General features: G+C 60.5%; 1 protein-coding gene across 2 annotated transcripts; it reads right to left on the bottom strand.

Annotated features, from left to right (window-relative positions):
• Positions 1–1,999: 1,999 nt before the first annotated feature.
• On the bottom strand, positions 2,000–21,013 carry ARID3A (AT-rich interaction domain 3A). 2 transcript variants are annotated; one of them, XM_058821085.1, is made up of 8 exons: positions 20,619–21,013; positions 19,823–20,138; positions 6,316–6,388; positions 5,128–5,311; positions 4,510–4,757; positions 3,736–4,032; positions 3,571–3,657; positions 2,000–3,480 (listed from the first exon to the last, which is right to left on the bottom strand). In XM_058821085.1, the coding sequence occupies exons 1-8, from the start codon at positions 21,011–21,013 to the stop codon at positions 3,281–3,283; spliced, it is 1,800 nt and encodes a 599-aa protein (XP_058677068.1). In that variant the 3' UTR covers positions 2,000–3,280. The 2 variants fall into 2 exon arrangements, with proteins under 2 accessions (XP_058677068.1, XP_058677067.1); XM_058821084.1 differs by having other exon boundaries at positions 3,571–4,032.
• Positions 21,014–23,022: the final 2,009 nt, after the last annotated feature.

The following is a 23,022-nucleotide window of genomic DNA, read 5'->3' as shown; positions in this document are numbered from 1 at the left end:
GAGACCCCACAACCCTATGGACCTCCCACAGCCCTATAGGGCCCTATGGACCCTCCACACCCCCACAGCGACCTCATGGACACCCCACAGTCCTATGGGGACCCCATGGACTCCCCACAGCCTTATGGGGGGACCCTATGGACCTCCACAGCCCCATAGGAGCCCCACGGACACCCCACAGCTTATGGGGACCCTATGGAGACCCCATAACCCTATGGACCCTCCCCAGCCTTAAATGGACCCTATGGACATCCCGGGACTCTATGGACACCCCACAGACTTTTGGGCACCCTATGGAGACCCCATAACCATATGGACTCTCACAGCCCCATAGGGACCCCATGGACACCCCACAATCCTATAGTCACCCCATAGCTTCATGAGAACCCCATGAGCACCCCACAAAACTAAGGATGCCCCGGATACCTCCCAACCCTATGGACGCCCCACAGGCCTATGGGGAACCCATGCACATCTCATAATCCTATCATCACCCCATAAATCCATTGATACCCCACAACCCACAGGGATACCCCAAATCCATAAGGAAATCCTATAGGCATCCCTAAGGCAAGAAACCTCAAACAACACAACATTTTTTTTTTTAATATTTCTTCACTTTACAGGGTTACAATTGTCTTAAATATTCTGACGTTTAAATACAATCTGTATAATAATGTTATTATAAAATGTAAACTTTCAGTGTTTTTTTAAGTTTATTTTCTCTTTTTTTTTTAATTTTTTAATTTTTTTTTTTTTAATAATAATCAAAAAAGTCTCAATACCTGAATGTTTTGCAAAAACTGAAATCTTTCACCGGGGCCCCGGGTGCGCCCGAGGCCGCCGCACTCAGAGGTAGAATGTGGTTTATTTTTTTATTCCTTTTTTTTTTTTTTTTGTCTTTTGTGGTTTTTTTTTCTTTTCTCATTTTCCTTTTTTACCTGAGTTAAGATATGCAACGCTGGGGGGGGAAGGGGGCAGCTGCAGCTGGGGCTGCTCCTTTAGTTTAATTTTCTTTCCAAAACCCCCCCCCCCCAAAAAAACTGATTTAGGCTCTTTTTTATTATTTTTAAATCGATATGCAAAAAAAGAAAAATACAGTGGAAAGTCACCCGCTCTCAAAAACAAAAATAAAAGGAGGGGCAAGGAAAGGAGGGGGGAGGGAAAATAAAAATAAAAAACCCAAAACAACCCAAAATAGTGACTGTACAATGCAAAAAAAAAAAAAAAAAAAAAAATCACAAAGAAAATCTAAGCCTGCCCTGGGCATGAAAATTCCCCCTTGGAATTTCTCGTTATGGGGAGCTGGGCTGGACCCCAACAGCAGCAGGAGCTGGACGGACCCTCCCAGGCCCCCCCAAAAAAGGGTCCACGAAGCCACCAAGACCCCCACCCCAAAAAAGAGCCACCAAGGGGATTCCAGCGCGGAAAAAAAAAAAAAAAAAAACCCCAAAACCAACAATAAACCAGCTGGAAAAAAAACCCCAAAAAAACAACCCAAATCCCCTGAGATCGCCACTTCCCCGAGTGAAATTAAAAATAAAAGGTTGGGGTTGGGGGGCACCTGGGGAAGGGGGGAAAAACCCTGTGCTCCAGGTGGGAACCTGAGAACGGAGATACCGAGGGGGGCGAGGGGGTTTCGGTATCGGCTTGGATTGTGTCTCACGCAGATGTGGGTGAATAATTTTTCTTTTTTTTTTTTTTTGTGAGGGGGAGGAGGAGGGAAATATTTAAAAGAAACTGAGATTGTGAGGTTTAAGATAAATGCTTTGGGTTGTGTGCTCCAGAGCGTCCTGCAGCTCTGAGCATCCCCATCCTCTGGATGCTGCTTGGTTTTGGAGGAAATAAGCCCAAAGTGGCCTTAAACAGTAGTTTTATGCAAGGGGAGGAATAAAAATTAGGATTTGGCGGTGGGGGAAGGAGCAGAGCTGGACCCAACCACCGATAAGGAGAGGAGAAAGGAGATTCCAACTTTTTTCCAAGCTCCCATTTTCCCTGATGAAGACTAATATATATCATTTGCATGTTAAAAGATTGATTCTTTTTTTTTTCTTTTTTTTTTTTAGAGAATAAAATAGAAGCTATTTACAACAAAACAATCGAAAACAACCTCTTAAAATCCTGCAGAGAGTGGAGTTCCCAAAACAAAGGAGGGAAAAGGATGGAAATGAATAAAATATCTCCCTATTTCCAAATTTTTTTTTTTAGGATTTTTGGTTTTGTTTTGTTTTTTCCTTTAGAATTCCGGGGGGGTTTCGCTAGAGCTCGCGTCGGCAGGCGTCCGTGCGTCTGTCTGGAGGTAACACGAGTTAAAAAATAACAATAATTATAATAATAATAATAATAAATGTACAGTGCAAAGTGTGATGTGAGTGAGGTAAACGGTCCCGGAGCGGCGCAGCCGGACGGCCGGCGGTGGCTCCAGCAAAACCCCCCGGGCTAAAGCTTTTCTGCCTGGAAAAGGAAAATCCAACAACAGGAGAACAAGGGCAGGGCCCATCGAGAGACTGAGAAAATCCAGGAGAAACCCTGGCAAGACCTCAGGGGAGACCCTTGGTGAGACCCCAGGTGGGATCTCAATGAAACCCTGGTGAGATCCTGGTGGGACCCAGGAGAGATCTCAATGAAAACCTGGTGAGATCCTGGTGAAATCCTGTTGAGACCCCAGAGAGACCCTGGCAGGACCTTGAGCAAGATCCCAGAGAGACCCTGGCAAGATCTACGGTGAGACCCTTGGTGAGATCCCAGTGAGACCCAGGCAAGATCTCAATGAAACCCCAGTGAGACCCAGGCGAGATCTCAATGAAACCCCAGTGAGACCCAGGCGAGATTTCAGTGAAACCCTGGTGAGATCCCGGTGAAATCCTGTTGAGACCCTGGCAAGACCTTGGGCCAGACCCTTGGTGAGATCCCAGTGAGACCCTGACAGGACCTCGAGCAAGACCCCAGAGAACCCTGGCAAGACCTCGAGTAAGACCCTTGGTGAGACCCCAGTGAGGCCCCAGTCTCATCCAGGTCTTGGGTGAGACCCTTGGTGAGATCCCAGTGAGACTCAGGCGAGATCTCAATGAAACCCTGGTGAGATCCTGGTGAGATCCCAGTGAGACCCTGGCAGGACCTCGAGCAAGACCCTGGTGAGATCCTGGCAAGACCTCAAGCGAGACCCCAGAGAGACCCTGGCAAGACCTCGTGTGAGACCCCAATGAGACCCCAGAAGACCCCGGCGAGCCCCGGTGCGGCCCCGTCCCCCCGCGGGCGCCGGTGCCCGAGGCTGGGGGCGTTAAGGCGAAGAAGCGCTGTTGGAGGTAGAGCTGGGGGGCACGGCCAGGCCGGCCGGGGCGGGGGGCACGCTCCCACCGCCGCTCCCCACCCCGCTGCCGCCGCTGCTCCGGCTGCTGCCGCCGTTGCCTTTGCTGTAGGCAGAGGAGGAGGAGGAGGAAGAGGAGGAGGAAGGGCCGGGCGTCTGGGCGAACAGCACACCTGGGGGAGAGAGCAGAGAGCAGAGCTGAGGCATAGGTGCTGTGAGATGGATGCAGGGCAGCAGGAGCGTGGCACAGGGCAGCCCCTCACCTGTGTACACGATGCCGTTGATCTCCACGGACATGCTGATGCTGTTGGTGCCGTTGCTGCTGGCGGCGGCGGCGTCCGGGCGGTTCTCTGCCGGGGAGAGCCGCGTTACCGAGCCCGCCGGGGCCGGGAGCCGCGCGGGGCCGCGGGGCCGGGGCCGGCACTGACCTGGCGAACGGGTGCCCTGGCTGTTGATGCGGATGCTCATGGGCAGCTGGGCCGTCATGGCCAGGAGGTTCTGCTGCAGCGCCCGCTGCATCAGCCGCTGCTGCTCGTCCGTCACCAGCGCCAGCTTCTTCTCCGGCGGCTCCCCTGACTCCAGCTTCTCCCGCAGCTGCTCCAGCGCCGCGGCCTGGGCGGCCGCTGCCACCTGCACCGCGGCCGCCTGCGCCGCCACCACCGGGTGCCCGGCCAGGGACACCGGGAGCCGGGTGGGCATGGAGATGGGGATGGGAGAGTCCTCCTCTGCCGGGGGAGCGGGTGTCAGGGGTGGGGACACAGGTGGTGCCGCCACCCCGGGGTGTCAACAGTTTGGTGCCCTGCTGTCCCTCCAAAAGGTCAGAGATGGGTGGTTGGAATCAGGGTAGCCCAGGGTGTCAACAGTTTGGTGCCCAAAGGTCAGAGATGGGTGGTTGGAATGAGGGTCCCCAGGCCCCAGGGTGTCAACAGTTTGGTGCCCTGCTGTCCCTCCAAAAGGTCAGAGATGGGTGGTTGGAATCAGGGTCCCCCAGGGTGTCAACAGTTTGGTGCCCAAAGGTCAGAGATGGGTGGTTGGAATCAGAGCCCCCAGGCTGAGCCCTGGAGCCCAAGGAGGGGAGAGCAGCATGACCCCTCTGCCTGCTTCCCCCAGCTCTCCCCATTATCATTACATCTCCAGGGCTTAGCATGGAGCTCAGCTTGCAACCACACCCTGGAGCAGGCAGACCCCAGAACAACCATTACCTTTCTTGATCTTCTGGCCGGGCGTGATGGCACCGCCGTTGGTGGCAGATGCCAGCCCCAGCGCTGGCACTGGCAGCTTGGGCGAGGAGAGGAGGCCGTGGGTGCCACCGGGTGAGTAGGCAAAGAGGGAGCCCCCGAAGCCCTGCCGCCGGCCCTCCCGCCGGTTGCTGTCGATGGCCGCCTGCAGCTCGTTGGGGTTGCTCAGCCCACGCTTCTCACACTCGTAGGGGTACAGGTACTTCATGTACCTGCGGCCAGACGGGACACGGGAGGGATGGTGAGGGTGACACAGTGGCTGGGCACCCCTCCCTGTGTGCCAACCCCATTGTTCCCTCCCCACTGCTCACACACAGGGCTGTGCTGAGCAAGAGGGACCCCCAAGGACTCCCCGTGTCCCATCCCCATTTGCTCCATCCCCACTGCTCACATACAGGGCTGTGCTGAGAGCATCCAACCCCTGCACAGGGCAGAGAGACCCCCAAGGACTCCCTGTGTGCCACCCTCATTGTTCCCTCCCCACTGCTCACACACAAGATGTGCTGAGCATCCATGCCCTGCACAGGGTAGGGGGACCCCCAAGGCCTCGCTCCCTCCCCATCCCTCCGAGCCCCCTCTCACTGGGTGCGCAGGGTGAAGGCCGCGCTGGTGATGGAGGTGGGCAGGCTCAGCCCCTTGGTGATCTCCCTCCACAGCTTCTTGTTGATGACCTCCACCAGCCCCCCCTTCTCGGTCACCAGCGTGTACAGCATGTACAGGTCCAGCACCTGCTTGGCCATGATGGGGATCCTGTTCACGGGGGTCCCTGGGGAGCGGCGGGAGGAGAGAGCTGCTCTGGGGTGCTGCTTTCTTACCCAGAGTGGGGGCGCAGCTGCTGAGACCCCCGTGGGGCAGTGGAGGGGCTGGGGGGGCTCATGCTGCTCCTTCCCCTTCCACTGTCCCCTTCTTCCCCCCCAGGCCCTCCCCTGAGATCAGCCCCGAACAAAGGAAACAGAAACTCGCAGTTTGCAGCCACAGCCCCGCTGCCGTGGCTGAGCCGGTTCCTCGGGCTGAGCCGGCACCCGAAAACAACAGAAGTTATTTACAACGTCGGGGGGTGGCACAATCCGGCTCTGAGGGTCTCCTATGAGCTTGGGGGGCTTGTCCCTCCAGCTTGAGGAGGGGGCTGGCATCCCTTATTGGGGTCCCCACCTTCCCAGCCGTGCGGTGAGGGACCCCAATGGATGCAGGTGGGGTGACTCCAGGGGATGGAGGTGGGGGGACTGCAGGGGACACAGCCAGGGGACAGGACATGGCCAGGGGGACCCAGCCAGCAGCCCCAGCCCCCCTGCACAGGCACACGTGCCTTCCCAGTGCTGTTGGACAAAGGGCCAGAGCCAGCCCTGTGTCAGCACTTCCAGCGCTGTTTTCCACGCAGGAACCAGACCCTCGAGCAGGATTCAGCCCTTCCCACCCCCGGCCCCCCAGCCAGGGCCTCTCCCCGGGCACAGAGAGGGGCTGCAATAACCCAGGCAATGGGCAGAGGGGGCACACAGCCAGGGGCTGCAGTTTTGGGTGTGAAGGGAGGGGGACAAGGAGGGGCTGCAGGCTCTGGATCCAGCCCAGCAGGTTTGACCCCGCTGTGCTGGAGGGGTTAAAGATTAACCAGCAGCTCAGCTGGAGCCGTGACCTCAGGGCACTAATGAGGGGCAAGGAAATGAGCCCCTGGCCTTGGGGGGGGATGTGGGGGGTGCAAGGTGGGTGTGGAGGAGCAGGGTGGGCACAGAGTGGGCAGGGGGGCACAGCGTGGGTGTGTAGCTGGGTACTCACCACGCTTCTGCATGAAGCTGAACAGGTCATCCAGGAACTCCTTCCTCCTGGGGTCACCATCCAGCTCGTACAGCTGCATAAAGAAGAGAGAGATGCTCAGAAACCCCCTTAACCCATGTGTGTCCCCCAACCTGAGACCCCTTGGCTTCCTCTGCAGCAGCCTCAAAGGACACCAAATGGTTTGAGGGTCCCTGCAGAGGTCCAGGGGGTCCCTGCAGAGGTCCAGGGGGTTCCTGCAGCTTGGGCTGACCTTGCCAGCCCTGGTTGTAGCTCAGCTCCGGGATCATGGCTGGAGTGGCTCCCAGGCTGCCAACACCGCCCCAGCTCCTCCCAGGAACGCTGACCCCTGTTATTTTTAGCCTCCACAGCCTGCACAGCACAGCAACTCTTCAGCGTGGTCCCTCCATGCTTGGGGTGCCACAGAGAGAGAGAGCCATGGCCAGGAGGAGCCAGTGTGCCTCACCATGAACCTGTGTGTGCCACCACCCTGCAGGGACACGTCCTGCACTGGGGGAAGGCAGAGCTGGGCCAGGCTCTGACACGCTGCTGCACCACCTCCATCACCGGCTCTGCTTGGGGCATCTCCATGTGGGACCCCCCACCCCGGCACATTCCTGCCTGATTTATGGCTTTTATGGCTCAGCACCGGCCGGTTGGAGCGCCCGGCACGCCGCAGGCACACACCACGCCACACCATGCAGCCTCTCCCCAAGCCCAGCGCTGTTCCTGCCTGCAGGCTGGTGGATAATCCCACCTCCCAACCCTCCCAAAGCCGGGCAGGGTGCTGGAGCAAGGGCTGTGGGGGCAGGCGTTGCCCAGACACCACCACAGCTCCGCTTTTCTCCACGACAGCTCTGAACAACTGCCGGGGGGCCGGGAGGGGCTACAAATAAATAAATACCCCCCCAAAATAAGCCAGGCACGCACTGCAGGTCACCCATGTGCCCACTCCCTCCATGGCACCAGGGCTGTGGGCAGGTGGATGGGTGGGCATGGTCCTGCCTTGAGCCCCCTCCTCCTGCAGCCCCGCGGGGAGTATCCGGATCCTGCAGGGTCGGACTCGCCCGCCGGCGCCGATCAAAGGGATCAATGGGGCCGCATGATAAGCGGGGCCATAAACCCCCCCAGTTCCCCTGGGAAACTCGGCAGGCTCGACCAGACCCTTGCACACCCCCAGGGCAAGGGCAGGAGCCACCAGCACCACCGGCAGAGACCCTCAAAACCCCCTCAAATCAAGGGTCTGGTGTGGCAGTGCTGTAGGGGGAGTGAGCCACGGCACAGCAGCAGCGCTGTGATTTTTGGGGCTGTGCTGCACCGGGCTGCTTGTGCCAGCTGAGGGATGCTGGGCTGGTGCCAATCCAGCCTCCCCCGTTTCCTTGAGCAGCTCCAAGAGCCACACACAGAGATAGGAAAGGGCTTCCCCAGCGCCCGATGCCATCCTGGGGAAGCACCGAACACTCTGGTTCATCCAAGACCCTCGGGGTCATGATCCACCCCCCTCCTGGACTCAGTCCCGAGGGGAATGGACGCGTTTAAGAGGATGAAAGAAAATTAACTGTCAGCTGAGGAGAGCGTGGCCGGCCAGGACAGGGGGATTAGTGGCTGCGGCAGGCGGCTGCCCCGAGTGTGAGCCCCGGTGGTCCAACGCCAAACTCAGCTGATTGCAGCCACTCTCCCCCCTGCCCAACTGTGATAAAGCCATGGCGGTGCCCAGGGATGGTGGGCAGAGGGATCCCCATTCTTGCCCTGCCGGCACACCCGCCACGGCTGCCGGGCAGAGGACGTTGCACAAGCTGCTGCTGATGGTTACGGTGCCAAGCAGAGAAACAAACTCCCCTTGGGACCCTCCAAACCCTGGTTTACCTCTGTCACTGCCAACAGAACCAACTGCCAGTGACAGGCACCTGCCCAAGGTGCTCATCTGGTAGCACTGTGGGGTGAAGACATGCCCAGCCACGGCTGGGATGTGCCTGGTGTGCACTGTGGTGTGTGACAGAGTGCGTTTGCCAAGCCCTGGTGTGCACTGTGGAGTGTGACAGAGTGCATTTGCCACACTGCCCCTGTCCTCCCTTACCACCCCTGTTCCCCCTCGACCCCCAGCACAGGCAGGACACGGAAGGGGACAGACAGAGACGAGTGACTCCCAGCTGCCCCTCGCAGGATTTCCTTGCATTGACGCCATCCGCAGCCAACGGCACAGCAGCCTCGAGAGCCCCAACGGCAGCGCAGGACAGCTGGGACAGCGGGGCTCGGAATGCAAATTGGGGAACAGAAACGTTCTGCTTTTGGCAGCATGCGAAACCCAGCGCGCAGCTGAGCTTGGCACGGGCCGGCGCTGCTGCACCGAAATCAGCAGGTGCTGAGTCTTGTGCCTGCTTGGTGCTGATCCCTGCCCTGTGCCCGTGCCCTGCTTCCTGCTCTCAGCCCTGGTTTGTGCCCAGCTCAAGGCCAGCTCCTCGCAGGAGCACGCGGCGTCGCGGTGCTCGGTGCAAAGGTACCGGCGTGCAGGCAAGGCCGCCCGCTGCCGCTGAGTCAATACATTTATGTTTCGTAATTAGGGAGCTGGAAACGACTTAATCCAGAACGCAGCTGCCTCGGGAATATCCTCTTACCGTGGGGTCCCCACGGCAGGGTGTGGTGGCAGGGGACACTGTGGTACACAGCCACCCCAGCCTGGCTTGGGGGGAGCAGGAGATGCTCCCCACATCCCTGAGAGTCCCCTGGGCTGGGGGATGTGACCCAATGCTCCCAGTGCTGACCATTCCAGGGTGAATGCTCGATGCCAGCAACACGGGGTGGCTCTGGCCACAGTGCCCAGCCCACCTGGCCACAGCACAGCCCCTCGGCCCCCGGCCGGCTGAGGACACGGAGCCAGATGGCCGTTGCCAGCAGATCCATAATTAAGTGGAGGAGGAATTAGGCAGGCGGTGGGCGGGTGGCCCTGACCCCGGTCCCAGCACCCCCGGCAGGATGCCGGCCCGGCGTTTGGTGTGGATGACCGGATTAATGTTTCAAACCAGATTACAGGAAAATCCCAACCCTGCTGGCTTTCAAAGGGCAGGCGGGAGGAGGCGGCCCCATGGCAATGCCAGGAATGCGGGAGAGCCCTCGGCACGGGCCGGGGATGGGGGGTCCGAACCCTCCCCAAGCCCCCGAGTAGGAGGAGAAGCATCATTTCACAAGGCTCATGCTGGTGCCAGGCAAATCCCCCCTTCGGCAGGACTCCCTTGTCTGCCCCATGAGATGTCATGGAGGAGTCCGTGTCCCTGCATCCCACGTCCGAGTTAAAAACATAAAAACACCTCCCCTTCCCCCCCTGCTGCTCGGTTCCGGGTTTTCAGGCCTCGGGGATTAATTTTCAAGTTTCTTTTCCATTGCCAGGAAGTGGCAACACTCTCGGTTTTCCTCCTTCCCTCCAAAACCGGTTTGAGACGTGCACACCGTGACGTGAGCCGGGACTGGGGACAAGACCCAAGGGCCACTGCAGCAGGGATGGGGGCTGGTGGCAACCTCCACCTTCCAGGGGCTAAACTCCCCCAAATTCCTGTATTTAAGGAAAAAACACAACGCAGGCAGCAGCGGGGAGAGCTCGGCAGGTAGCAGGAGCAGCAGTGACAGGATTGAGGGGTTACTCCTCTCCTTTTCTTCCTTTCCTTCCTTCCTCTGGCAGCCCCCGGGGATGCATCCCTTTGTCCCGCGGACAGCGAGGGGCCACGCTGGCCTGGGGAAGAGCCTGCTCACACTAACGAGTTCTTTAACCAAGAATAAACACATTTGTGGCGCGTTTCCCGTCCCACTCCCAACCCCTACACAGCCCCCGGCCTCTGGCACGCCGGGACTCGCAGTGGGGTCGGAGAGGGCACTTATTCAGAATAAGAAAGTCGTTTGTAAAAACCAGAGCCAAGGATTGACGCGGGGCGTTTCGGAGGCGCTGGGGATGTGATTTCCTGTAAGGCGATGGCTGAGTCAGGACTGGGGGTACCCAAGGCAGCAGCTCCTCTCTCCATGCACAGGGTGCAGGGTTTGCCGGGGTAAATCCCTCCCGGTGAAGGGCAAAGGGAGCAGTCCAGCCCCGGAGCAGATTCCTACGCAGATAAAGCGCTCGGCTTAGGTACAGGTCACCCCTGGCTGTCCCCATCCCTAATCCCCTGCGAGCCCCCCGGGGCACAACCCGCCGTGGGAAGGGGCTGCTGGGGGCAGGGAGGTGTGCGTGCCCCTTCCCCAAAAATGTCCCAACACTTTGCTGGTGGGGGATGTGCTGGCTGGAGCCTCGCCCACATGGCCAGAGCTGGCGGTGACTCCACTGACCGGCCCGGCGGGATTCCTGCTGCTGGAGCATGGCCGGGCTGGGCTGGGCTGGGCTGGGGGGCCGCTTCCGAGGGGGCAGCTGGGCAGGGGGCCCGGGAGCTTCCCGTCAGCACCATTGTTCACACCGGTTCCCAGCATTGTCCCCTCTTCAGGGGACACGGCCCGAGCACAGGTGCCTCTCTGCACCAGTACCTCCTCCTCGGGCTGGGGGATCCAGTGGTGGGCACAGCATCCATTGGTGAGAAAGCCAGTCCTGATCCATCAGCACGGCAGTCTGGGGGTCCCCGAGACCACCCGGTGCCCACCTCCTCCCCACACAGGAGCCATGCGGGTGACCCTGGGGGTACACGGCGGGCGGTGTCACGGCACGGCGGGTGTCAGGGCACGGCGGGTGTCCCCGAGCGGCGCAGGGGACGCTGAATGGGCGAATTAGTCACCGTTTAACCCCGCTGACCCCCCATTGTCCTTGCGCTGTCGCCCCCCTCCCCAGCCCGGCCATGCCGCTGTGCCCAGCCAGCCGGCAGCTCCTGGGATCCGTGTCCCTGAGACACCAGATCTGACACCGGCTCCCGGGATGGCTCTTCCACTGCTGTTCGCTCCCAGCACCCCAGGATCCGAGTCCCTGATCCCCCTGGGCTGACACAGCTCCTGGGATGCCTGTGCCACTGCTGTTTGCTACCAGCATCCCAATATCCCTGTCCCTGATCCCCCCGGGCTGACACCAGCTCTTGGGACAGTGTGCCACCGCTGTTTGCTCCCAGCATCCTGGGATCCATGTCCCTGATCCCCCTGGGCTGACACCGGCTCCTGGCACTCCTGTGCCGCTGCTGCTTGCTACCAGCATCCCAGTATCCCTGTCCCTGATCCCCCCGAATTGACACCAGCTTTTGGGATGCCTGTGCCACCGCTGTTCGCTCCCAGCATCCCAGGATCCATGTCCCTGAACCCCCTGGGCTGACACTGACTCTGCCACTGCTGTTTGCTCCCAGCATCCCAAGATCTGTGTCCCTGATCCCCTTGGACTGACACCGGCTCCTGGGATGGCTGCGCCGCTGCTGTTTGCTCCCAGCACCCCAGGATCCATGTCCCTGCCATAGGTCAGGCTGACAACAGCTCTCAGAACGCCTGTGCCACTGCTGCATGCTCCCAGGACCTGTGTCCCTGATCCCCCTGGGCTGACACTGGCTCCCTGTGCCACTGCTGTTTGCTCCCTTGCCGCAGAGGAGGAAGCGATTCCTGCTGCCGCGGCGTTTCCAGCGGCACTTCGCTGCTGGCCGGCAGCGAGCCAGGCTCTGGCTGGAATCAAAACTGGTTCCGTGTCTGAGTGAGGACGTGTGGCACAGCCTGGTGAGGGGTCAGGGATAACTGGGGCGCTGGGGCTGTTCCCTGGGCTGGCTGGCTGGATGGGAGCCAGCCCAGCAGCTCTCCCGGCCCTTGCTGTGTGCGTGCTGGTGCATGCCCTTGACACATGCTTGCTATCACACTGGACCTTGTACAAATATTAATCCAGCCGAGTCAGGCGCTGTTGAGAAAGCTCGTCTGAGGAAGGACAGACACCAGGCTGGCTCCTACCACCAGGGAAGGCAGCTGAGAATGAGCTATGCAGTGCTAAGCTGGGGAAATGTGGCCAGAGCAGCCAACTCAAACTCTCGGGGCACCTGGTGAGCCCCCAGTTCAGGCTGTCCCTCCTGTGTGACTCCAAAGATGAAGCTCCTCAGGGTTGGAGGGCCAAGACCCTCATTGAGGACCTGACCCGGGTGAGGTGGCAGCAGCAGCAGCAGCAGCATCGAGGCCTGGAAGCCAAGACAGGGGTTTAAATTCCACCATATGTAAATGATCGTCTTAGAAGGGGATCGCGGTAAGCCCTGGCAGATGAGTCACCGGGGCTTCCACCGCCCGCTGGGATTTGGCTAATTACAAATCTGTTCCTGAAATGCGAGGTCCTGCACCTCTGCCCTCCGTCAGCACCACCGAGGGGGTCCCTGGGGTCCCGTGGGCAGGGCCAGGGTGCACAGAATGCTTGGGAACGCCACAGCAGAGCCGCTGGAGGAGCTGGAAGGGGTCCAGCAGCCACAGATGGGGTTGACAGGAGCCAGCTGTGGGCTGTCAGCCCCGGGAACCATCACTGCTGAGCTGCTGTAGCAGCGTTGAAACCTCACAGTTTCCTCACGCTGAGAGGAGGAGGTGGTGGTGGGCACTGTGATGGCACCACAGTGACAGACGCCATCCCACCGTGGCACCTGAGCGGGTGGCAGTGTGAGACAGCACGTCCCAGGTGCTGCAATCTCCAAAATCAGGCACTGGTGCCCAAGTTGGAGGCTCCACAGGGGAAACAGGGGCAGGAGGTGAAACCCTTTGCTGAAGGGGTTTAGGGCTGGTACCTGCCTGGGTGCGCCCAGTGCCACCTGTACCAAGGTGAGACCCCAAGCCAGCTGCTGTGGGGGGACAGGGAAGCCACTGTTGCCACAGAAATGACACAGCCCAGCCTGTGGGACACACAAGGAGCAGGGGACTCTCCTCAGGGGTGAGCCCTGGCCTGCAGCAGCCCCAGTGCAGGGTGGATTATCCCAGAGTGGAATCCAGGCACAGGCAGATTAAGGGTCAGGGAGCGGGTCAGGAGCTGGGCAAGGAGCTGCAGCCTGACCCCCCAGTCTGGCTGCCCCAGGGGCTCTGAGCAGGGCCCCCCAGCCCCAAACACCCCCTGCCCTGGCCCCCCTGATTGCAGCACGTCCGGCTGGGCCCTGCGACCAGCTGCCATTTCTCCTGCGGTTTGGGCCAGAAATAGGGTGATGGAGCAACCCTGCCCTTGCCCAACGCTGCAGTGGGGGCGGGGGGCTCTGCTGACAAAGGCCCTGCTCCCTGCACTGCTCTTTTTTTTTTTTTTTTTTTTCCTCTCTTTTAAATAAACCCTGTTAGTTCAGCTGTGCCGAGAGGGGAGGCGGCCGCCACCTCCGCAACCCTTGAGTCAGCCCGGGGGGCTGGGGCGTGGAGGGAACAGGGCTCTGGGAGGGCCAGGATGGGGAAATGCATTTCCCCCATGCTTTAATCCCCCCCAGCTCTGGGGAGGTCAAGGCATGGGGGAAATGCAGCTTTGGGGGGGGACACAAGCAGCGAGGAGCCAGCCCAACTCCCAAGACTCCCAAGACAAGGGGTGATGGGGGCATGGTCTAGCTGGGTGAAGGCACTGGCTGAGAACCTCGAGCAGAAAGGATGTGTCCCCTTGTCGCTCAAGCTCATTAATCATCCTGCAGAAATGGCCTGACGAGTGCTGGGATGCCGGGAGCAGCACCTGTGAGCACCCAGGCGTCTGGCTGGGGGAGGCACTCGGCGGCTAAGCCGCTCTCGCCGAGAGAAGTCCCTGACCTCTGGCCAGGGATCTGGTGGGATTACAGCCCCGGGAATGCTCCCTGAGCTCTATGAGCCAATTACTGCGCCGGATCCCCCGGCTGGGAGCACCCCTCGGGGCAGTGCTGCGGGGTGAGCAGGGATGGGGACGCAGACCTTGTCTTGGGAGGGTGTTGGGGAAGGTGAAGCAGGAAAGCCTGATAAATATGATTGTCTGGCAAAAGATTTTGAGAAAATAGAAATTAGAAGGGAGATTGAAATGAAAGCAAGTTTTGAGATCCTTTAGTTACTGAACAACGGGAAAACAACAGTGTGGCTGGCTGAAGGCAATCCCCTTTTGATGAAACAAGACCCTCGGCCTGCAGAAAGGTCCAAGGGGCAGAGCAGACCCTACAGTTTGGCAGAATGGGCCCAAAGAGGAGTTTTTAGGGTTTAAAATGTAGCACAGTATGGTAATGTAATGATTCTTATAGGCTGTATGGAAATGCCATAGGATTTGTGTATTGTACTAGATTGGTTAGCGAGAATCAGAATATTCAACACAGAAGATGATTTATTCTATTGGAACGGGAACTTCGCACTTTTACCTCTTGTCTCTTGCTTCTTGCCTTTAACTCTCTTACCCCTTTCATTCTTTTACTCTCTACCCCTCTCTCCTCTCAGTCCTGTTCTGAGCTGTGTTTGGCAGCTCCCAGCAGGGCCCTGCACCCAGGCCCTTTGCAATAAATCCCAAGTTCCACGACCAGAAGAAGATTTATTGTATTTTAACAGGAACCTTGTCCTCTTTTACTCTCTCTTTACCCTCTTTACCCTTCCTCACTCTCTCATCTCTTTACCACGCTCTTGCCTTCTCTCTCTTTACCCCTCTCTCCTATCGGCCCTGCTCTGAGCTGTGCCTGGCAGCTCCCAGCAGGGCCCTGCACCCAGGCCCTTTGCAATAAACCACAGAGATCTCGTTTCTATCCATCCCGACCGTCCTACCCCCGTCAATCCTACAGGAGGGGTCCACTGCTGACTCCCCAAACTCCTGTCCTGCTCAGATCCCCTCTTTGCTTGCCTTATCTGCTGCTGGCCTGGCCAGGCACTGCAATCACCTCCCCGGCACAGCAGCACCCTAACCGGGGGCCCCAGGGCACTCCCCCCCTTATCTGGGAGCTAAACTGCCTCTGGGTGGGTGGGTGGGTGGGTGGGTAGGGGGAAGTGGCTCCCCGGCCCTGTGGTGACACTCGGGTCCCCCTTCCCTTCGCTGGGGCCCCCTCGCCCTCCCTGGGGGTGGCTCATCCGCTCGGCTGCCTAATGCAATAAAGCTCTAATCAATATTTTAAAGAAAGTAAATGGACCCTCCCGCCCTCGTTAAGAGGCCACGGGGCCCCCTGGCTCAGGCCCCACGCCCCCAGCTGGCTTTGGGCTTTGAAAAGGAGAATAATCCACGAGAGAAAGGGGTTCAGAGGGGATCCCCCACGCCTTAAGGAGCTCCTGGGGATTCAGAGGAGGAGATACGGGCTGTCTGCTGCTCCAGACTCTCCTGGAAAATCCCAGTTCCAGCAGCCATGTGCTGGTCTGGGCGGAGGGGGGGGTCCGGTTTCAGCCACCCCCGCAGCCCTGCCAAGGTCGCCGAGTTGCTTTCGGTTTATTTTTCCCCCAGCAGTGCACTTTGAAACGCTCTATCTCGGGGTGAGCTGCACCAGCCCAGATAAGGGCTGAGGTTTTCGCGCCTGGGTGCCACCAGCACGGCTCAGATGTCCCCAACACAAGAAACCCCTACCTCACTAAAGCACCAACACCCCCCAAAACCCCTCAGATGGCACAGCCTCCCATTGGCACTGTGGCGACTTCTTAAATCCTTCCTGAAGCAGAAATGGGGGTGGTTAAACATCAGCCTGAGGCAGCCACTGCAGGACACCCCAAAATGGAGAACCCCAGAGGGAGAGTGGTGGCTGCTGCAGCCAGATGAGCACAGGGAGGAGATGAGCACAGGGAGGAGATGAGCACAGGGAGGAGATGAACACAGGGAGCAGATGAGCACAGGGAGGAGATGGATTCCTTGAGCTCCTGCAATATGGGATGGGGCACTGGCATGCAGGGTGCCCGCGCCTGAGGGAGCAACAGCAGCACAGCAAACTCCAAAAGAGGCAGAGAGGCTGGAAACTCCAGCTCCAGGGGCTGCAACTCCACCAGAGAGGCTCCCACTCCTCCCGCTCCCCATATTAGCAGGGAGCAGCAATAGCAATAGTGAAACAGAAAGATCAGAGCAGGGATCTTGGGGGACAGAAGCAGCAGCAGAGCCCCCATAGCGCTGGGGCACAGAACTTCGAGCAGTTTTAGCCCTTTGCTTGCTGGATTTTTATCCATTTCCCACGGGGAGCCTCTTCCTACCCAAAAATGCCCCTTTTTCCCCCCTACCCACCCTGAGGAGCCTCGGTGCCCCCGAGTTCCCCGTGTGGCTGGGGGCTCCTTTGTTCTGCAGCGCCCGGGTCAGGCCGGGCTGACCTCTGCCTGTGCAGTAGCCGTCCCTGGGGACCGGGGAGGTGCCACGCGCCGGCTCCCTAACCTCCCTCACCTCCATAACTCTTCCTCACGCCCTCCCCTTCCTCCTCCCTTCAGCTGGGCCCCATCCTCCTCCTGCCTCCGGCCCCCCACGGCTGCAAGCCGAGCACCAGTTCACAGGAATCCGTCCCAGATGGGTCAATAAAACCGGGCGGTGGAGGGAGGATGGGGGCAGCTCCCGGCTGACAGGGTTTGGGTGTGGGGACAGGCACAGGGGATGGTGGCACTGTCTGGTGTTCTCAAGCACAGAGACCCACGGGCCAAGGATGCTGACGGCACCAGCACAACCAGAGCTGAATCCAAACTGGATCTGAACTCCCAGCAGGGAGAGCTGGATAGCCAGGGAGTTAAGTTGGTGGCCGGTACTGAGGAGCTCCTTGGCAAAAATAAAAAGCAACTCCAAAAGAGCCCATCCCTCATAGAGCAGGCAGGCAGAACATTGCTACAGCCACTCACAGCACCACATCCCTGCTGGCTCACCCACATGGGTGTCAGAACTCAGCACATCCCTCTGGGTGCCCAGAGGTGCTGAGGACCCCGCCAGGGGGCTCAGAGACCCTAGCATGCAACCCAGATCACCTGGGAATTTGATTTTGACCCCTGAAGCAAGTTGCCAACTCTGTATGAGGACCTGAAAGTCACAGAGGTTTAAATAGTATAATAATAAAATGATCACAGGGTGAAAATGTAGATTTTAGGATTTCTGGTATGGGGGTTATAGGGACAAGATGGAAGAACTTGGGCGTGTCCAGCATTTCTTCTTTTTCTTCTTCTCCATTTTCAGCAGTGATGTTGGCACTTCGGGATTGGTTTAGAGTAGAAGTGCACTGTCTAACATAGGTGATAGGTATTGGGCATGAAGTGTAAATATGATATATGTAGTTTGTAGTATAAAAGGACAACACAGAGAGTGCCTGTGGCTGCCCTGCTGAGCAGAAAGTAAAATTTTATAGACAAGAATTAATAAACAACCTCAAGACCGAAAAGTGAAGAGTCCAGACTCGTTCTTCAGGCACAGGCCGAAGCAAAGACATCCTGCACATCTCGGGGCAGCAATTATCAAACAGCAACCTGAGACATGGGGACCCTGATGCTGGGGTTCCCCCTAAAGTGTCTCCACCAGCGGGGATGGGGTACGGCATCCCGTGCCCCACAGGGTGACCCTGCTGCCGGGGTTCCCCCTAAGGCGCCTCCACCACAGCAGGGATGGATGGGGTACGGCACCCCCTGCCCCACATGGGGACCCTGCTGCCGGGGTTCCCCCTAAGGCACCTCCACAAATGGGGATGGATGGGGTACAGCTTCCCCTGCCCCACACGGTGACCCTGCTGCCAGGGTTCCCCCTAAGGCGCCTCCAACACAGCGAGGAGCATCGAGGATGGACGGCGTTCGGCATCCCCTGCCCCGTGCTGCCCTCCCTCGCTGTTTACATTCCTGCTGCTCCTTCCCAGCTGGGCTGCTGGGCCGGAGCCCGGCGGCACGGCACGCGCTGGAGCCCGGCCAGGAGGAGCTCCCGGCCAGCGCCGGCTGTGCCTGGCCCCGCTCCAGGGGCCGCGATCCAAGCGCGCTCGCTCGCGCGGGGCTGACGTGCCGGGGAAAGCCTCTCCGGGCCCGGCGTCGCCTCCGCTCCTCCTCCACGCCCACGGAGGATTTCCAACATCCCCTCCGGCTGCTTCCAACATTCAACACCCAGCTGGCTCTTCCCAGAGACCCCAGGAAGGGATACGGAGGGAGATGGGTGCCCAGGGAGCGGGAGCACGGCTTGGGGGCCAAGGAAAGCACTGGGAACGCAGTCGGTGTTCCCAAGTGTTGTGGCTGTGATAGGGCACCTGGCAGAGGCCACGGCACTGACACGCCGACGAACAGGAAGATCAGAGTTGTGGTATTGAAAAGCCTTTTCACAGCTACGAGTTCACGGCCCTGGCCCCTCGCTCGCCGGCGGCAGGAAGCACAAGAGAGGGAAACCACAAGAAGAGCAAGTAGCCTGGGTGCAGCGGCGCGAGGGATGCGCAGGGCAGGAGCATCCCTGCATCCCCACAGCTGGACAGGAGCATCTCTCCATCGCCACAGCTGGACAGGAGCATCCCTGCATCCCCACAGCTGGACAGGGGAATCCCTGCATCCCTGCAGCTGGACGGGAGCATCTCTCCATCCCCACAGCTGGACAGGAGCATCCCTACATCCCCACAGCTGGACAGGAGCATCCCTACAGCTCGGCAGGGGAACCCCTCCATCCTTACAACTGGACAGGAGCATCTCTGCAGCTGGACAGGAGCATCCCTGCATCCCTACAGCTGGACAGGAGCATCCCTGCACCTGGACAGGAGCATCTCTCCATCCCAACAGCCAAGCAGGAGCATCTCTCCAGCCCTGCAGCTGGACAGAACATCTCTCCATCCCCACAGTCAGGCAGCACCAGGAGGATGGCCACTGCTTCCCTCTGCCAGCCCTGCTCTGAGCCTGCCCACATCCATGTGTGCCAGCAGACCCCGGCAGACCCTTCCCCCATTTGGGAAGGGATGTGGCAGCCTCCTGAAAGTGAAGGGGCAGAGGTGGTCGCATCCCTCCTGACAGGCCACCATGCCCTGGCTGCTCCATCTGGGTCCCATCTGCTGCTGCTGGTGCTGCCCCTTCCCCCAAACTCTGATGTATTTAAACACACATCAAAGGTGCCGGGCAGCCCCCGGGGAGCCCTGGCTGCAGCAGTTTTCTTCTGTCAGTGAGAGTGGACTGCAGCCAGCTCTGGTGCTGGGAGAGGGGGAATGTGCTGGCCTCACTGCCTGGGGAAGGCAAGGAAGGGAACAGCCAGGTGCTTTCTCCCTGGTTTCACTTTTTCATGGCATTTTGGCAGCAGCAGGGGTGCAGCTCTGCCCCCCACCAGAGCTTGAGTTGGCCTGCCAGGCATCAGCTCTGTAGTGACAGTGATGGGAGACAGACAGGTCCCCATGGAAAATGGCTTGGGGAGAGTGGAAAACCAAGAGATCCATCAGATTTATAAATCTGGCGTGATTTTTTCATAACTTCCAGCAAGAATCCTCCCATATCCCTGCAGCAAACCCAACTGCACAACCTGGACACAGGATCCACTCAGAGCCACCCAACCAGGGAAGGGGCGAGACCGAGCCCAGCACTAAAACCCCGGAGAAATCCCACGCATTCCTAATGACAACAGCAGCTGGATCCGAGGAGAACACAGCCAGAGGCGGCGCTGCCAGAGGCACCTCCCCACGCTCTGAGGACACAGCGCTGAGCAGGAGCAGCGACAGGCACGGCAGGGCACGGACAGCGCGTCTCGGCGGGCACATACCTGCTTGAACTGCTCCTCGTAGGTCCAGTCGCCGTGGTCAGGGGCTGGTGGCGGGGGCTGAGCGTGGCCCAGGCCGGGGGGCAGCCGCTCCTGCCCCCCTGGCAGCCGTGGGGGCTCCCCCCGGTAGTGCTGGGGCGCTGGGGGCTTGCGGAGCAGCAGGGACCCCGCGCCCGCCCGCACCGCCTCTGCCGAGCTGAGCCCTTCCTCTCCCATGTCTTCTTCTTCCTCGTAGTCTTCCTCTTCCTCCTCCTCTTCTTCTTCCTCTTCCTCCTCACCCAGGTCCTCTTCAAAGTCATCTTCATCCCATTTGCCCTTTCTGGAGCCGGGAGGAGAGAAGAGGTTTGGTCCCATGCTGGTTCCTAAAGTTCATCCCTCTCTCCTGCCCACTCCAGCTGTGGGGTTGGGACCACCCACCCAGCACAGCCCATTGGTGGGGGCAGATCTCTGGGGCACAGCCAGCCCCCAGCATCCTGGGAGCAGCTCCATCACGGACCTCTCCTCTGCCAGATGGCTCCTGGCCTGGCCCTGCCCTGAGAGGATGCATGGGTGCTGCATAATTTAACACCAGCCTGGGGTCCTCTGTCCCAGCCCCACGTGGCTGCTGGGCAGGCAGGGATGGGACGTTGTGCCAACCCAGCATGAGGAATCACCACCACAGAGCCAAACCACTGCTCTGAAATACCCCAATAGCTCTAACCCAAGCCACAGGATCCCCTCAGCCTGCCCAGCCCCACCAGTGCTGTGCCACTTCCCTGCCCCTTCCCCAAAGCCACGAGAGCCACCCGAGCACACTCACAGATCCTCCTCCTCTTCAGAGCCCATCTCCTGCTGGTACCCGCCGCCATCTTCCTCCTCCTCTCCGCGCTCCTCCTCTTCCTCGTCCTCAGAGGCCTGGCTCTCATCCGACAGCCCCGGGCTGGGCGAGTGGCTGAGGCCGGCGGCGGCCGCCCGCATGGCAGCCAGGGCGGCCATCTGTGCCCGCTGCATGTGCGCGCTCTCGGGCTCCGCTCCCTCCTCCGAGGGCGCTGCCGCCTCCTGCCCACGGCCCCGGGGCTGCCCCGGGGGCTGCGAGGGCTGCGCTGGAGGGGACGTGCAGCGTGCTGGTGGCTGCTGCTGCTGCTCCTGCAGCGCCAGCTGCAGCCGCGCGCGCTGCTGCCGCTGCAGGTTCTCCATCACCGCCTGCAGCTTCATGGCTCTGCCGGCGGGCGGGGGGTCCCCGGGGGGCCGGGGGGCGATGCACCCGGGGGGCAGTGCCCGGGGGGCAGCGCCCGGCAGGCTGCCGCGCTCCAGCGGGGCTGGGGGCCAAAGCTGGGCAGCGCCACGGGCAGGCAGCCCTGGAAGGGGCTGCCGGGGGGTGAGGGCAGTGCCGTCGGGGTTGACACCGGGTTAGGAAGGAAGGATGTGGCCCCCTTGATCCCTCTCAGGCTTGGTCCGATGTCTCCTTGGCTTAAGGGCTACGGTGCGTCTCAGGCTTGGCGCTGCCCCGTTGAGATTGAGGTGCTGCTTGTCCCAGGCAGGCTCCAAAACTCGTCCTCGGGCTCAGCAGGCAGCAGCTGGAGCACGGCACATCGCCCTTTCCCTCGCAGAGCTCGCACTTTCAGGGTCCCCTGCTCGCAGCCGGTGTCCCTAATCCTCAGCTGGGTCAGTGTCCGGCAGGCGTCGGCGCAAACCTGTGGGACAAGTAGAGCAGAGGGTCAGCGGAGCTGTGGGCAGGAGCTGGTGAGCAGGAAGGAGTTAAAGACAGCGCAGGAGCCTCATTAATCTCGAGCTAATGAGATAGGGCGGCCGGGCCTGCTGCTGGAGGGGGAAGGGGCCTGCCGGACCCGATAGCCCTGCCCGGCCCTGCAGGCAGCGGATACCGGCGGACCCACGCCCGCTGATAACAACAGGCCCTGCTGGGGAGGGACATCCACCGGGTCCCCCACAGGGGACAAGGCACATCCCCTGCTGGGGATCCCACATCGTGGTGGGGCGTGGGCAGCACTGGGGGCTGCCCTGCACACTGGAGGGGCCCCAAAGCACCCCGGGGCTGATCCCAGGGGATGGACAGGCAGAGCTTTGAAACCCTGGCAAACGGGCTCAGTCCCCTTGCTCCCCTTCCCTGGGGGGCCTCCAAGGCAACACGAGCCTGCAAGCAGCTCATCTGTGCTTTGCCCCACTGGGAAACACCGAGGGGATTTCAGCTTGACCCTGCAGAACCCCAACACCCTGGTCTGGATCCCTTCTACCACTGAGCTCTCAAGCCCTGGTGTGACCGGCAGCCCCCGGTGTGGACGGCCAGTCCCAAACCGTGACCTCGTCCGCACTGACGACAGGGAAGGAGCTCACCGGAGCACCGCGGTTGTACCGGGCACGGTCTTTGCCCGTTTCAGCTGCCACGGCAGGACCCTCACGGGGCCAGACCGTGGGGCTGCGGGGCCAGAACAACCGGCAGCTACGCCGCGATCCCGCGCATTCTGGAAAGAGGAACCCGCTGCCAGTGTGGGCTGCGGGGCCGCGGCCGGGCGGGCGGGCGGGCGGGAGCCGCTTCCCCCACGCCTCGCCGCGGCTGCATCCGCTCCCGGGCCGGCTCACGCCATGCACGGACACGTCGCGGCCGTCACGACAAGCTCGGCAGCCACCGCCTCCATGGGGAGCCGGCAGAGGCGCGGCACAAGCGGGCCAGCAGTAGCCGTGCCTCAGTTTCCCCTCTAACCAGCGCTGTGTGGCCCTCACGGAGGGCAGATCGCGGTACGGACGCTCCCGCACCGGAGCCGCCGCTCACCGGCCGCGCACCGCACCTCAACCCCGTCCCCAGCGCCATCCACGAGCGAACCGGAGCCGGACCGAGCCGGGCACGTGCTCCCGGCCCCCCGGGTGACACGGTGCCAGCACCGGGCGCGGAGCCGCCTCCCCGAGCACCGCGGAGCCACGCTGCCGCTTCTCCACAGGGAAACCCGAGTGGTGCGGCCACAGCCGGGGCTCCGTGGCACCCCGGTGACCTTGAGCCGTGCCCCTTTGTCCCTCCGGGGCCACGGGGGCCGGTGCGTGGTTCCCCGCCGTGGGGCGGTGACCGGGGGGTCCCGCGAGGGATTCGAGGCGGCGGCGGCGTCACCCGCGTCCCCGGGGCAGGTGCTCGGCAGCGACAGCGGCTAAAAATAGGCAGCGGGGGTGTGACGGAAGGGCCTTTGTGCCACCGACACCGGGGCTGGGCTGGCCGC

This window comes from Ammospiza caudacuta, chromosome 28 (genome assembly GCF_027887145.1).
Source record: "Ammospiza caudacuta isolate bAmmCau1 chromosome 28, bAmmCau1.pri, whole genome shotgun sequence".
NCBI classification, from domain to species: Eukaryota; Metazoa; Chordata; class Aves; order Passeriformes; family Passerellidae; genus Ammospiza; species Ammospiza caudacuta.
This window is presented reverse-complemented; position numbering and strand designations above follow the sequence as displayed.

Excerpts from the sequence above, each read along its gene's own strand:
- ARID3A (XM_058821084.1), bottom strand. The coding sequence starts at position 21,013 with ATGAAGCTGCAGGCGGTGATGGAGAACCTGCAGCGGCAGCAGCGCGCG. Across the intron at positions 20,139-20,618 it reads TCTGAAGAGGAGGAGGATCT|AAAGGGCAAATGGGATGAAG; the intron begins GTGAGTGTGCTC and ends TCCCGGCTCCAG. Across the intron at positions 3,481-3,570 it reads CAACGGCATCGTGTACACAG|GTGTGCTGTTCGCCCAGACG; the intron begins GTGAGGGGCTGC and ends TCTCTCCCCCAG.